At 42.5% G+C, this 15,571-nt stretch overlaps 1 protein-coding gene across 2 annotated transcripts in view; it reads left to right on the forward strand.

The window, feature by feature from the left end:
- The window catches only part of SPTLC3 (serine palmitoyltransferase long chain base subunit 3), a 154,481-nt gene that overhangs the window by 95,528 nt on the left and 43,382 nt on the right, over nucleotides 1-15,571 (forward strand). For both annotated transcript variants that reach the window (XM_025876925.2, XM_073878414.1), the window contains exons 7-8: nucleotides 5,021-5,126; nucleotides 13,930-14,149. In XM_025876925.2, the coding sequence (XP_025732710.1) occupies nucleotides 5,021-5,126; nucleotides 13,930-14,149 (326 nt within the window). The remainder of the gene's footprint in view (nucleotides 1-5,020; nucleotides 5,127-13,929; nucleotides 14,150-15,571) is intronic.

Genomic DNA, 15,571 nt, shown 5'->3' on the forward strand with positions numbered 1-15,571 from the left:
CTGGCTGGTGAAATGCAGGAGCTTCCCTCTCCCTCTCCCATGCAACTCTCCTTGAGCAGGGCACTTGGGTTAGGCAGATGCAGCCAGGGTTCACTCTGGTTGCCCTTGACCTGAGACGCAGGATCCCAACACTGACTTCTGAGCCCCCACATCATTCCCCGAATCACATCTCACCTTCCTGCATTGACCTCAAGTGTTTAGGGATCCCAACTCAGTACTGTGTTTAATTCCTCCCATAGAAGCAGAACCCTACACACTGCATTGGGCCAGAGCCTGCGGACACTCTGTTCCCATGCTTTGGGCTCTGCCTGTCCTTTATCTCTTGTCCCCAAGGTCAGAAGTTGCTGGTATGATCCCCTCCCCCAGGACACAGGCCCTGCCCCTAGCAACTGCCTCACCCTCAAATCAGCTTGATGTTCATTTTAAACCTAATCCCAGGCTAAACCTGTAATATGTGTGTGACCTATTTGGTTGCCTTTGCACTCTTGCAAAGAGATCACCTTGCTTCTTGCAAACCTGCCCAAAGGCAATGCAACACCTGCCCACATACTGACAGAGCTATCAGGAAAATCAGAACCAAAAGTATTTACCCAAACCGTAAAACTTAATATACCAAATTTTCAATGCATCAGAAATTCCCTCATTGATCTCATGGGGAAGAGACTCTATAAATGTGACTTTGAGAAAAACATTTACTTTGCTTACCAAAGTTAGCCATTATGATTATGCTTTTCCCCAAAGTCTAAACAAGGCACATGTCCCCCATCACCATCTTAAAAGTAAGAATAATTTATTTATCATCATTCACTGTTACTTAAATAATATTGCTTAATATTTCACATTCCGGCTCAATGTTGAAGGATGAAATTGAGCATCTACAAAGAAACAATAAGAATGGGTGAACAGATGGGGAGCAAGGACTTAAAGTAACAAGTAGCATTCATTTATCATCCAACCATCCTTTCACTTCAGAGATATCTGATGGATGCTTATACGTGTACAGGCATGAAAATATTTTTGGTGAGCAGCCCATGGAATAGGGAAGCAGAGGGTGTATCTACATATATTTGCACCTGGAGGTGGTTTTCGTCGAGCTTTGAGGGACGAGGGATGAACCATCAGCCACACCGGGCAGCATATGGAAAGTAGAGGCTGATATTCGTTACAGCCACCACGACTGGCCCTGGATCCAGAGGAGGGGAGAGCCATTGAGGGATGGGCAGTAAGGGAAGCGCTCATGTCTCAACAGAAGGTCAGTTGCACAAGAGTAGAGGAAGGAGGAAGCCATGGCAAAAGAAAGTGTTGTCACTGTATTGGAAAGTCAGAAAGAAGCCAAACATCCACTTCTGTTTTTCGGGAAGATAGTCTGAACTACAGCCAACCTCCCTTCTGAGATTATGGTGTCCTTGTTTCCTTGTGCCTGCTTTTCACAGTATGTTATCTGCAGCTTGCCCAGATTCCAGCAGCTTGCTGATATTATTGGGGCTTTGAATTTTAAAGACAGGCTCAGGAACAGGCTCTCAAAGTGTATTTGTCACCTAAGCCTGATCATAGTTTTTGGCACATTGTTGGATTATTCTAGGTTTTTAGCAATTCAGTAATCTGATTAGTCATGCCTGTGACAGACCAGGACTTGCTTTGCACGGATCACCAGGATGTGGCCTCTATGCTTTCATTTTTAATAGCTAAATGTTCATCACCCATCATGCCAGCTAGCTCCTCTCAGCCCTTCATAACCAAAGGAAATCACCTTAGCGAGCCAGATGGTGGTGAATGATGCCGAAGGCATTGCTGAAACCCAAACTTGTGGCAAAATTACAGGCCCATAGTGTGCAATAAGTTTAGAATGATATTATAGAGTAGTGGTGTATGTGTGCCTCGATGGCATCAAGTGTATTCTTTTAATTGCTGTATCTCGGAATTTTCTTTATAAATCAACAAGAAACTGGTTTGTTTGGGTTTGGTTTTGGGTGGTTGGTTTTACAAACCTTCTGGCATTGGTTTGTTCATCAGAGAAAACAAAAACCTAATCATTCTTTCCTACTTCTTAGAGGTGTCATGAGGATTAACATAATACAAATATAAGTGCTTTAATAAGCATCATTACTTAAAAATCCCTTGCAGATGTTAGCGTGTGGCTGCTGAAACAGGAGACTCTCACAAGGCCTGCAGATCATAAACCACAAACCCCTGAATCCTACCAGTCTGTAACCCACACACTATGGGGTCAAGAATCCCACACTGAGGGAGGTCATCCCTTTCTCTGCCTAGCTTCTGTGTTTCTAAGAGGCCAGTGAGCTCCTGCTCACAGGAAATAAGGTGGGAAATAAGGCTGATTGATTTTCCCTCTGCTCAAGAATCTCAGTGTGGACACCAGGGGCTTTGTGAAGTTTCACCAAAGCCTATCCCCATGGAACTCTCTATTCAAGTGGAACAGGATGAGCTCCCTGCCATAGAAGCGACTGGGATTCCTCTCACTTCCATCTGCAAAATGCCTGAAACACATCATGGCCATTGAAAGTCTTGTTCTCTGTGCTGCTTGTTACTAAAAGAATGGGGAGAACCTTCTATTTTCTTTAGTGGTGTTCATTTTAAACCTAATTCCAGGTTAAACCTATAATATGTATGTGACCTATTTGATTGCATAAACAATAGAATAATCTCTGCATATACAGATTTTTCAAAATCTCATAATATTCATTTTTTAAATAGCTGCTAGTTTCATGCACTTGGGTTTGTTTTGATCACTATGGCATTGGGACCACACTCATCATGTGTCATTTCTCTACAAAAAACTTATAAATTCCAATTCCCAGAAGGAAAAACACTCTTTGAACAGGAATACTTATATTCATCATCTCTTCATTCCATTCAGAGACTAACAGGCCTGCAGTAGATTATAGAAAAAGGCGCTGTTTCCCTCAATCACAGGGGTCCCTTCAACATCTTAGGAACCCAGCCTAAATCAAAATGTCCATACAGGCGAAGGTTTATTATCCCGGAAATTCTCAAAAGTAGAAAGCTGCTTTTCGTTTCCTTGGCTGCCATCTAGTGGGTAATGATGTCCTGTTAATAAAACACACTCCATCTGTGAAGACAGAAGATGTCTTCCTGTCTTTAAAACAAACCCCCAAAGCACAGGTAATTAAAGAAATATGATTGCAGACATGAGGCAATTATCCTTCCTCATAACTTCTATTTAGATCCAAAGTGTTATTCTCCTTCCTTTTTCCATGGGAAGGCAACCGATTCAATGATCACACATTGATTTGGCACTAATATTATGCACTAGGACTAGCACTATAAGGAAACCCTAAAACAGATCCAGCCACAGATTGGGAACTAAAAGGCAAAGTTTCAGGGCTCTCCAATGAAGCCAAGAACCTCAGCTAACTTGAGCCTAGACCAGTGATAACCCAACGAATAGCTGTTTCTTTAGCACACCTGCTTCTTGTCGCAGTGGCAAAACCAATATTGACTGTGCTGTTTTAGATTTATCTCTGCTAGGTTTATCCTGTGAGCATTTTTAATGGAGTCTCTAATGCCTGGAGAACATTATGTAATAGTCAGGTCAGCTGTTCAGTAGTATCTCCATCTTTTCAAATTAAAATCAGATTCCAGACCTTTTAAAGTACTTGGGTTTCAGATTCTCAAAAAGGGAGGGCTCAGGAGGTACAAAGAAACACAGTAGAAATATGAGGAGTCTAAACAACATGCACATAAGCCTATGCCTTTTTATCTCTCTCTCTAGGCTTTGTGGGTTAAACACACACACACACACACACACACACACACACACACACACACACACACACAGAGAGAGCTGGAATGTAGACCAATCTTTCCCAATGGTCTCTCAACCAAAGCCCAGTCATCAACATGTGATTGCAGAAAGTGAAAAGTCACTATCATTATATTTGACACCACAAGTTAACAAGAATATTCCAGCAGACATCCACCCTTCCTTATTCTACATGACCATGGAGCTCAAAGGTAGTGGTTCTGAATATGGGTTGTGGTACAAGACTGCATGGGTTCAAATCCTGGCTCTGCTGGTTGTTATCATAGACCTCAGGAGATTTACCAGATTTTCCTGTGCCCTGGTTTCCTGAAACATAAAATGAAGGTGCCTCCTCTTTAGGTTCATGGTAAGGATCAGAAGAGTTCTTTTTCTCTTTTTAAATATTTTATTTATTTGTTTGTCAGAGAGAGAGAACACAAGGAGGGGGAGCTGCAAGCAGAGGGAGAAGCAGGCTCCCCGCTGAGCAAGGAGCCTGATACAAGACTCGATCACAGGACCCTGGGAACATGACCTGAGCCAAAGGCAGATGCTTAACCGACTGAGCCACCTAGGCATCCCAGGATTAGAAGAGGTCTTACAAAAAATATGCTCAGAAGATTGCCTGGCATGCAGATAGGGCTCAATAATTGTGAGCACTTACTAATGTGTCCAGATGCTTCCAAATAACTTGCAAAGGAGTGCTAATTGTTCCCCTGACTTAAAGTTCTGAAACCTCCAAAGGTGGAGGATGTCGAAGGTCAGGTCTCAAAGTACAGGAAGTGAGACACCTGCCAACAAGTCCACCACTCTATACAAACTCAACTACACTCTAACATGCTTGTGCCTAAACAATTGGTGAGCATTAGTTAATGATACCTCTCCGAGTTAATTTTAACCTGGTAACAAAGCTGAAGTCACGAAGATGCATGTAATATAGTGTTTCAATCTCTGCTGAAGCAGAAGAGGAGAGCCTTTAAGAGCCTATGAAAGCATGCACCTCCAGTGGGGGTTTATTCTGCCTGCTATACAAACCCGACGAGTCACCTTGTCAGAGTTAAGTTGTACTAAAATATAAGCCTCTCTCTCCCTCCAGGTGTTCTCTGATTCTGATTTTGCTCTCTGAAAAAGTTTAGGTCTGAGCCTGAGCCCAAGAAATCTGATGTCTTCTCAAAAAAGAAAATGGGGGAGGAAAATGAAAACCTTCTCATGACTCAGTTTCTTTTTTGGTATCATTTAAAGACATGCAAAGCCTAGAGAAGCTCCTGAGAGATGCTGTAATCTATGGCCAGCCTCGAATCCGCAGAGCGTGGAAGAAGATTCTCATCCTGGTGGAGGGCATCTACAGGTACGGAGATAACCAGAGACGTTTTAACACACTGGGGCCCACAGCAAGCTGACACATGAGGAAAGTCTGATCTCTCCTAACTCAATGGAAAAATGAGTTGGATATAAGGTATTATGAAGGGACCTGAGCCAGAGCTACCAATGGGAGCTGTCAGGCCTTGGGTCACCTGTCTTTTCAATGTCTGTTCATATGGCAGAACACTCAGATGCTGGATGCTTGTGAAGGTGTTCTCAGAAATGTCCTCAGAGGGCATGGATAACTTGCATTGATTCTTTCCACCACCATTGGCTGTCCCACAGTTTCAAAGGCCTATGGGGGCTGGGTTATTCAACATCAGAATGCTTCTTGCCTGGGGCGCCTGGATGGCTCAGGTGGTTAAGCACTGGATTCTTGATTTCTGCTCAGGTCATAATCTCAGGGTCACAAGATCAAGCCCCTCATCGGGCTCCACGCTGAGCGAGGAGCCTGCTTAAGATTCTCTTCTCTCCCCCTCTCTCTGCCCCTCCCCAGCCCCCCACTCATGCTTTTGCTCTCAAAAAAGAAAGGAATGCTTCTTGCCTTCATGGCATTGCTGACAGGCACCCAGATGCTTCTAACTGGAGAGTGCACGCAAACTCCAGTTGCTTGCTGAACTTGACCAACTGTCGGCATTAGAATACAAAAAGCCAGCACATTTTCCACAAAGTTAAGACTAACCTCAAGTGCAATTCTTGATCCAGAGCTGGGAGCGGCTGGACTTAGCATCTGAAGGTATGCTCGGTTTCCCACCGCTTTGAAGCCGAGCAGACAAAACACCCACTAAGCCACTGAGAGCTTTTACAAGGCACGTTGTGATGGAATTGGCTTCATTCTCTTTCTGAATTGGTTATCGCTGCTGAAACAGAAATTGCCTCCAAGTCGTTCTGCTGTCGAATGCCCTAGTCCCTGAGTCAAGGAAACAATGTCAGAGAGCTGCCTCCTTAAATCAGTTCTCAAACAATCTTCATGTTCAAAGAATTGAGGGAGATGTTTCTTATAATTATAGAAAAGCAAACAATATTAAATGGAAGGGAATGAGAACCTAACTTCCCCACAAGGAGAAGTGTGCTTGCAAAGGAGATTTAGATCTGACAGAGCTTTTCATTCAGCCAGAGTGCGCATCGTTTTTGTTCCATGAATAGATAACAAGCAACAGAAGAAACATGTCTCCATTCCTTTTGGGAAAAAGAAGTGCTTTCTCCTCAATTTAAAATAATAATAATGATAATAATAATAAGCCAGGTACCATCTTGTTTTTCCCTCAGCCTTACTGCCCCAGTCCCTGGTGTTCTGGGTGTCCCCAGGGCTACTGTAGAGTTACAAAGCTGGCATTTCAAGTTTCTAGTGGCCCACTTTATGTATCACCCATCAGTACCGCCTCAGGTCAGCCCCCAGACAGTGTTTTATTTATGAAGTCTTTAGGATCACCCTAGAACCGCGTTCTCAACCAAGGTGATTCCCTCCCACAACCCACCCCTATCCTGGACACTTTGGGCAATTTTCAGTTGTCACAACTGTAATAGAGTACTACTGGCGTCTAGTGGGCAGAGGCTAGGGATGCTGCTAAGCATCCTACAATGCATAGGACAGGCCCCTACAACAGAGAATCAACCCGCTCAAAATGTCAACAGTGCCGAGACTGAAAGACCCTGCTGTGGCATCATTCAGTTAATAATTCAGTTTAATGAATACTTTACTCAGTGGCCTTGAACTTGCTACTTTTCGGAAATAATCTCATATTGACTCGGCTGTCATAACCTCAAAGCCAGGTCTTTCTCTCTATGTGATCTGTGCCAGCTGTCAGGTGGGGAAGGGAGCTCTTATCTAAACACCTGTCATTCAGGCCTGGACTTGCAAGAGCATGGATCAGCTGAGGGAGGGCAGACTGGGCATCTTCTTTAACCAGAGTTGACAGAATCCAACTGCAAATAAACAAAACTTGGCTCCACTAAAGGAAAGTTGTGTTTGAAGTACTTTGATCGTAGCTGAAATTGAGTGGACCACCAGGATTTTACTGTCAACTGTTCCCATCAGTTACACAGAGAACCCACTCCAGCAGCAGGGCTTGTTAATGGCTGGGCCTGTGTCCTACCATGATCTCAGGAGGACAGCAGAGCCAGGTGTGGACTTCTGCCTCCAAGCCTGCATGGCACCAAACCACAGCCTGGGCCTCACTAGCAATGGGGGCCTGTTCTGTTATCTGATACTGTGTAACACACCACCCAAAGCATAACGGCTTACACTGAAATAAGTTATCATTTCCCACACCACGGTGGGTTGCCTGGACCCACTGGGTAGTTCTTCTGCTCCATATGGTGTTGGCTGGGGCCATTCCCCTGGGAGTCCAGCTGGGATCTGGAACATCTAAAATGACCCCACTCAGTACTAGTTGTTGGCTGAAGTACCTTGTTCCCTTCTCTTCTCTGGGGTGCTCAGTCTATAGGCTCTTCTCACTCAGCAATCAAGCCAGAACTTCCTTACAACGTGGTGCCGTCTTCCGAGAAAATGAGAGCAGAAGCTGCCAGTCTTTTAAGGGCAGGGCCCAGAACCGGTATAGCATCCCTTCTGCCATAGTCTATTGGTCAAAGTATGGCAAAAGCCCAGCCCAGATTCAAGGGGAAGGGAAATAGAACCCACCTCTTGATGGGAGGATGGACTTGTGTGTAGAGGGATGGGAAGACTTGCAGGCAGCCGTCTTTGCAGGCAATCTACCACAGTGGCTCAATCAGCCTGGCATTTATTTGTACAATGAAACCTCCACTTGCCATGGACTTCCCTTCATAGAGAGATTTATTTTATCTCATCTGCACAGAATCTTGTCTTTTTTTTTTAAGATTTTATTTATTTACTTGACAGAGAGAGAGATAGCAAGAGCAGGAACACAAACAGGGAGAGTGGGAGAGGGAGAAGCAGGGAGCCGGATGCGGGGCTCGATCCCAGGACCCTGAGATCATGACCTGAGCTGAAGGCACATGCTTAACGACTGAGCCGCCCAGGCGCCCCTCTTGTCTTCACATGAAACTGGGACCTCAAAGGGCCCATTCATAGCTAGGAAGTAGGGCACCTCTTAGACAAACCTCAGTACTTCCTGGGGCCTCAGTTTCTTCATCTGTAAGATAAGGCTAACCGAGACTAGAGTTCTGAAACATAGTGGATGTTCTCATTTGCTGCTATCACCAAAAAATGAAATTATTTCCCACAAAATTTTCCAAAGGGCTAGGGTTAGGAATGTGAAATCAACAGTTCACAAATGCACTTCTACTTTTTAGTAATGTGTTATGGACACATATCTTGTTGACATCAACACAAAGCCTCCTTTGAATTTTCACTCCCAGATATTTTTTTTAATCTATTGCTGTGGTTTGCCACCATGGGAAAAGTCCCTCCCACCACCACCACCACAAATGCCCCAGAAATCAATTTTTTCATAATTCCTAAAAAAAGCAGTCAACCAAATCCAGCAGTTTCAGACAGGTATCAAGGTAGAAAAAGCCAGATACCAAGTCTAAGAAATCCATAAACTCCACAAAAGCAGTTATGATAATGATAATGATACCAACAATAATAACAATAGTCATGTCACCATCCATAAACCAGCTAAGTCTCATTATATATATAGATAATATGGAGAAGCCAAGATCTGGAGGGAGGCCTGGGATCTGGGTTCAAATCCCAGTGTTGTCACCTATGGTTCTGTGCCCTTCATAGAATTCTTTTGTAAGTATTAAATAAGATCATAGAACCTCGTTCTTGACAAAAGCCCAGCCCGTGGTAGGCCCACAACCAAGGGCAGCTGTCCTCATCATTAAATTTCTTTTCAGTTGAGGAAGTGGCAGCATGGAAAACAATAAGCTCTCTGCATAGTGAAGCTGTTTTCTCTTCACCCAGCTGAAGGATGGATGTCAGGGGAAGGAGCTTGCATTTATTTACTCGGTGTCTACTCCTCGCTTCACACGTGTGATCTTGAGTAAACCTCCCCAGTACCTTTGAGATTACTGTGAAGATGAAGACCCTTGACCTAGGGCAGATAACTGAGGTGAAATAGAGCCAGGATCCAAACCAGGTAGCCCTGCTGGGACAGAGGCCCAGTATCAACAGAAGAGTCCACCCGTGTGTTCCCATCCGATGAAGTAAACATGGAAAATGGAAAGTCCTCCATGTGACCCTCACCATTTACTTATCCAGGGCTCAGTTTCTTCATCTGTAAAATAGGGAGAGTGAAACTGGAGACCTAAAGTTCCATGAGTTCCTGATTTGGAGCTTAAAACTACAATCGTATTATTATAGTGTTCTTGTCTGCGTTTTCTTTTAAGTATTATTTTAAAGTCAGACTCTTCCAGTTTTGTGTCTCTGAAAAGTCTAGTTGGTTGACTCATTGTGGTTGAGGAATCTCAAAATTATTCAAAAATATACTGGAGATGGGCAGGGGGTCCCAAATAACCTAGGAGATAAAGTCGCATAACTGGAGCCCAAACTTTCAAAGTAAGTATAGAGAAAGAGTACCCAGCCCTTCCAGAAAACACATATGAAAAGAAATATTTAAATCTCGGAACACCATTCTCTCTAAGGATGTAAGCCCTTCTCCTACCAAAAACAGTGTTAAGTTTAATGATTGAGAACTTTAACCTATGGTTTAAACAAATAGAGAAAAAAAGGAAAAGAAAGCACTTTATTTTTAATTAGTCTTAGCTCTCTTCTTTTTCTCTTTTCACCCTCTTTTCTTCCCTGGATTATACTTGGGGCCCACCAAGGAGATTTTTCCACCATGTAAGTTGGCAGACCAGTGGTTTAATTCCCACTCCTGCTAATGGATAATAATGCTTCATATGTGGAGGAGAAGGTGATGAGAGGGAAATTTCAAAAAAGAGTCTTGTCACTTAGCTAATACATTATGTAACAGAAAAAATATAAAGAAATTATTCACCAGCTTGCTGGTTTAAGACTAATTCAAGTCCCTGCACAGAGCTTCAAATTAAGTGGTGGAATTATCTCTACCTACAGTTGTATTTTAGTTGTTTTTCTTTTATTGAAGTCAAAAGAAAACACAACTTGCCATTCAAGAAAAAAAAAATAAAACACAGTCCTTGTTTTCTTTTTCATTTTTGGCACTGTGTTTTCTGACAGCAATTTAAAGGACCAACATAGAAACCCTTTTCAATGCATGCACCAATCTCAATATCCCACTATAGGAAAGGGTTCAATTCAAATCTGGTCACATTGAGAAAATGAAACAGTGCGGGTGAATATAACACTTTATAAAAGCTGAGTTCTCCCTAGGACTCATGTGTGCCCTGCAGTAACTCCAGAAATCAGCAGTACTGTAGAGTCATTAATCTTGGAGGAAGAAATATAAACCAGGTGGGCAGACTCCTAACATCAGCTAGACCAGCCCCAGCAAAAGATGGCTAATTAGCTGCCTTGAGTGTCTTCAAACTGTTCAGCATTAACTCTGCCTCCTGCCAAATTCAGTTCCAGAACAAAGAATGGTTATTTGTGAAATGTCAGGTTTTCAGCATAGTTGTGTTACCAAATTATAACATGTTAAAGATGAGAAGTAAATCCTAGAATTTTGAAGGCATATAGCCATTTATTATGTATGGCACCCATATGCCTCTTTCCTAGAAGATTCAACACAGAGCACTGTCAAGGGCTCCCCATTTCTCAAGTCAAGCCTCACTGCAAACATTTCCTCCTAAGCTCCTCCTAAAAAAAGGAACAACCCAATGAGTGCTCATTATATGCCAGACACTTAACAAACATTATTTCTAGGCTTCCATGGAAAGATCTTATGAGGAGGGTTCCATCGTCATACTTACTTTACATCTCAGAAAACTGAGGCAGAGAACATCATGTAAGTTGCCCAAGTCTTCAGTTGGTAAGTGGTGTGGCTACCATCTAAGCTGAGTCAGATGGCCATACCTTCTCCCCTCAATGAAAACCATGTTAACAAACAATCTAAAAAAAAAAAAAACTGGAATTAATTCAGACTTATAAAAGAGAACATGAATGTATTTGGTTTTCATTTCATTAAAATCTGAAACCAGGCATTCAGAATGACCTTGTGAAAAACACAAATGCAATAAGCTGGACTTCATTAAGATTAACAACTTGTGCTTTGTGGAAGACCATCCCAAGAAAATGAGAAGACAAGCCACAGACTGGGAGAAAATATTTGTAAAAGATACACCTGACAAAGAACTATTATCTAAAATATACAAAGAGGGGCGCCTGGGTGGCTCAGTTGGTTGAGCGACTGCCTTCGGCTCGGGTCATGATCCTGGAGTCCTGGGATCGAGTCCCGCATCGGGCTCCCTGCTGCTCAGTGGGGGGGTCTGCTTCTCCCTCTGACCCTTCCCCCCCCTCATGTGCTCTCTCTCTCTCTCATCCTCGCTCTCTCAAATAAATAAATAAATAAATCATCTTTTAAAAAAATAAAATATACAAAGGACTCTTAAAACTCAACAGTAAGAAAGCAAACAACCTGATCGAAAAGACCTTAGCAGACACCCCACCAAAGAAGATATGTAAATGGAAATACACATAGGAAAAGATGCTTCACATCATGTCATCAGGGAAATGTAAACTAAAGCAATTAAGATACCACTACATACCTGTTAGGAGGCCAGAATCTGGAAGACTGATGAGGATGTGCAGCAAACAGGAAGGCTCATACATTGATGGTGGGAAGGCAAAATAGCAGAGCCACTTTGGAGGACAGTTTGGTGGTTTCTTACAAAGTTAAACATACCGTTACCATACAATCCAGCAATCATGCTCGTTGGTATTTACCCATACTTGTGAAAACTTGTATCCACACAAAACCCTGCACACGGATGTTTATAGTATCTATATTCATAATTGCCCAAACTTGGAAGCAACCAAAATGTCCTTCAGTCAGTGAATGAATAAGTAAAATGTGGGACATCCAGACAATGGAATGCTATTTAGCACTAAAAAGAAATGAGCCCTCGAGCCATGAAAAGACATGGAAGAAACCTAAATGCATATTATTAGGTGAAAAGAAACCAATCCCGAAAGGCTGCATAGTGCATGATTCCAACTATATGGCATTCTGGAAAAGGCAAAACTATGGAGACAATGAAAAGATCAGTAGTTGCAGAGGTTGGGTGGGGAGAGGAATGAACAGTGGATTTGTAAGGCAGTAAAAAATAGAATGTAAGATACCATAATGATGGATACTTGTTATCATACATTTGTCCAAACAGAGAATGCACAACACCAAGAGGCAGTCCTCCTTAACTATGGACTTTGGGTTACAATGATGTGTCCATGTAGGTTCATTTGTAACAAATGGACTGCCCTGATGGGGGATGTTTACAGGTATGTGGGGCAGGAAGTAAATGGGAAATCTTTACCTTCTGCTCAGTTTTGTTGTGACTGCTCTAAAGAATAAAGTCCTTAAAAAGACACAAGCACAAATGCTGCACTTGATGGTCATCCTACTCTCTCCAAACCAACACTTCTTGGCCTGGGGTAACTGCACAACCAGCTGGACTGTTTTGACTGAATTGACCTAACACTTATATTTATTTTTATAATACATTAAATTTAATAAATAAACTAATTAGGAAGAAGGGAGAAGTTCAACTTTCTGTTTGCGTCAGTTGATTAGTTCTTGAACTAAATTGAAGGGTTGCTTGAGTTGTTTGACAAGCTCCTTTGTGTGGTGAGGGTGAGAGTCTGTGTGTTTTCATAGAATTCGCCTGTCAGGGCAGTCAAAACTGTGTGTGGTGTAGACACAGCCCACAAAGTGTTGTGAGAACTGATTAAAGCCAAAAGTCCTTTTAAATCCATTGAGTTCCAAAGGTGCCATGTAAATGTGAATGTTACTTATTTATTTACTTCATATTTTTCCATTTTTTGGAGGACTTGAAGTATTTTTGCAATTTACAATACTATGAAAAGTTAGGCACTTAGGGCTAAAACAAAGGGGTTCATCTATGGCAGTGGTTCTCAAAATGTTGTCCCCAACCAGCAGTCCCCTCCCCAGATGTCCCCTGGGAGCTTGGTAGAAATACAAATTTTCAGCCCACCCCAAACCTGCCAAATCAGAAACTCAGGGATGGAGGGGAGCATAATCTGTGTTTTAACAAACCAGGGGATTCTGATGCTCCTTCAAGAACGAGAACCGTTGCCCTAAAGGAACAGAAAGAGAGGACGCTACCAGATGCCTCAAAATACCCTTGACTTCCAGTGAGCACTGAACAGGAGATCCTAAGAGCCTTCTATTGTGCTTTCTTTAATACTATGTGTCTTAAGCAAAGTTCTTTTGTGTGTTTTTAATTCTTTCCTTTACTCTTTGGCAATTCAAGCACTGAGTCTAGGTCAGATAGAACTGGTCAAATAGACAGCAGCAAGCTGACAAAGATAGATTACCATAGATCAATTTCATTAAAACTAGCAAAATACCTAGAATCCAAAATGGTCAGTCTAGTTACACTAGCTGATTTTACAAATAAATTGATCAACAATGCTGTAAGCTAATTGTTTACTTGGGAATTAGCTATAACAACTCAAAGCACTTCAATCTATTGAACGTAAATTATTTTTTTTTTCAAGTAAAATAATGCCAGATTAGCTTTACAAGATTGAGAAGGTTGTCTTAGCCAACTAAAAGTATGCCTTAAGAAAAAAGGAATTGTATGTCCCTGTCACCACTGACTGGGGTCAGGAAAGGCTGTTTGAGAAGGATTGGAAGGGAGACCATCACAGGGCTTCCCAGGAAAGTATACACAAGTGACAAGCATTTCTCCTTATGCCCTAGCATGGAAGGTTCCATCGTGGATCTGCCCCAGATCGTGGCTCTAAAGAAGAAGTACAAGGCTTACCTCTACATAGATGAAGCTCACAGTATTGGGTCCGTGGGCCCAACCGGCCGGGGTGTTGTAGAATTCTTTGGACTGGACCCTCGAGATGTTGATGTGCTTATGGGCACATTCACCAAAAGTTTTGGAGCTGCAGGAGGTTACATAGCTGGAAGGAAGGTAAGCCAGGGACTCCCTGTGTCTATTTAAAACCTGAATGCTCTGGGGACACAGTCCGCAGGGTTTCTGTGGATTCCTTGAGAGCTTCAGCTCAGTTGAGCACACCTCAGTAGATCATGGCAGCCTGGAAACAGTGGGTCCACGGCCACATAGGCCCAGAATGGCAAGTAACTCTCCCTCTAGTGGTGAAGAAGAGCATGTGATGTAAAATCACATTATAATAAAATGACACCAGCAGTGTACCCAGGCAAAGACTTAATACAAGGAGAGGGATGGTTAACTCTGCAGGGTAGTATCTAAGGAGTCTCAGAATAAATATCATCCTTGTAGACAAATGATGGGGGGAGGGTATATTTCAAAAAGAGGGAATAATATATACCAAACCACAGAAATGATAAGGGGATGTTACAGAGCTGTAAGTAGTTTGGGTTTTGTGGCATGAAAAACATAAAGCAGGTAACAGCAACAGTGGGCAAAGGTCAGATATTAATGAGGTTGACCCTGTGCAACAAATTCTGGATTTTAAGAGTTTTAATCAAAATCGTAGCAAGATCTGAAATGCCCTTCTAAGAGATTTTCTGCACAAAATAATTCTCTCCCAAATTTTGGATAAGCCGTAGGTCAAATTGTATCACCCTCTAATATCTTTTTTTAAAGGTTTTATTTATTATTTATTTTTTTAAGTAATCTTTATCCCCCAGTGTGGGGCTCAAACTCATGACCCCGAGATCAAGAATTGCATGCTGAACCAACTGAGCCAGCCAGATGCCCCTCTCATGTCTTATCTACATGACTTAAAATTCAGATCCAATGGGATCAGACTATGGAGTGTTATCCCTGTAATTTTAAGCCGATATCACCAAGGGGGTTGCCAGTATAAACCAATAAATGTTTAAAAGAAATTAAAGAGAGGAGAGAGGGTCCAGGGAGAAAGAGAAAATGAAAAATTCAACCTGGATTTGAGGGATAAAGAAGCTAGTAGTCTGCCTGTATCCAAATCCTGATAGCTATCTCACAGAAGCCTACACTTGTCCCAAAGTGACTTGTGACAGTGATGTTGGCTCCAACCAAGGAGGCACACCAGGCCCAAAACCAGTGCATGCGGGTGGCATCCACAGTTTATCCAAAATTCCCAATTCCTTACTCATTGTCACCAGCAGGAACAAGAGTTCAGACTCCTGATAAACCAGTTAGACAAATCATGGATTTCAGCAGAAGACAGTCTGGCCATTGAAAGCCTATGATTTAAAATAACAGATTTCACTGTGACCATGAGATGCACAAATGCTTCAAATGTTCAGGGTTTTCAATGGTCTTGACCCTTCAACAAGCATTACTTTCTTCTGAGCCCGAAGCACTGTTTTCCATCCTCCCTCCACTGGCCTGTGGGAATTAGCTGGGTAATGCTGAAAACATCGGGAA

Source organism: Callorhinus ursinus, unplaced genomic scaffold (assembly GCF_003265705.2).
Source record: "Callorhinus ursinus isolate GAN/ISIS: 27379988/994484 unplaced genomic scaffold, GSC_fseal_2.0 scaffold29, whole genome shotgun sequence".
NCBI classification, from domain to species: Eukaryota; Metazoa; Chordata; class Mammalia; order Carnivora; family Otariidae; genus Callorhinus; species Callorhinus ursinus.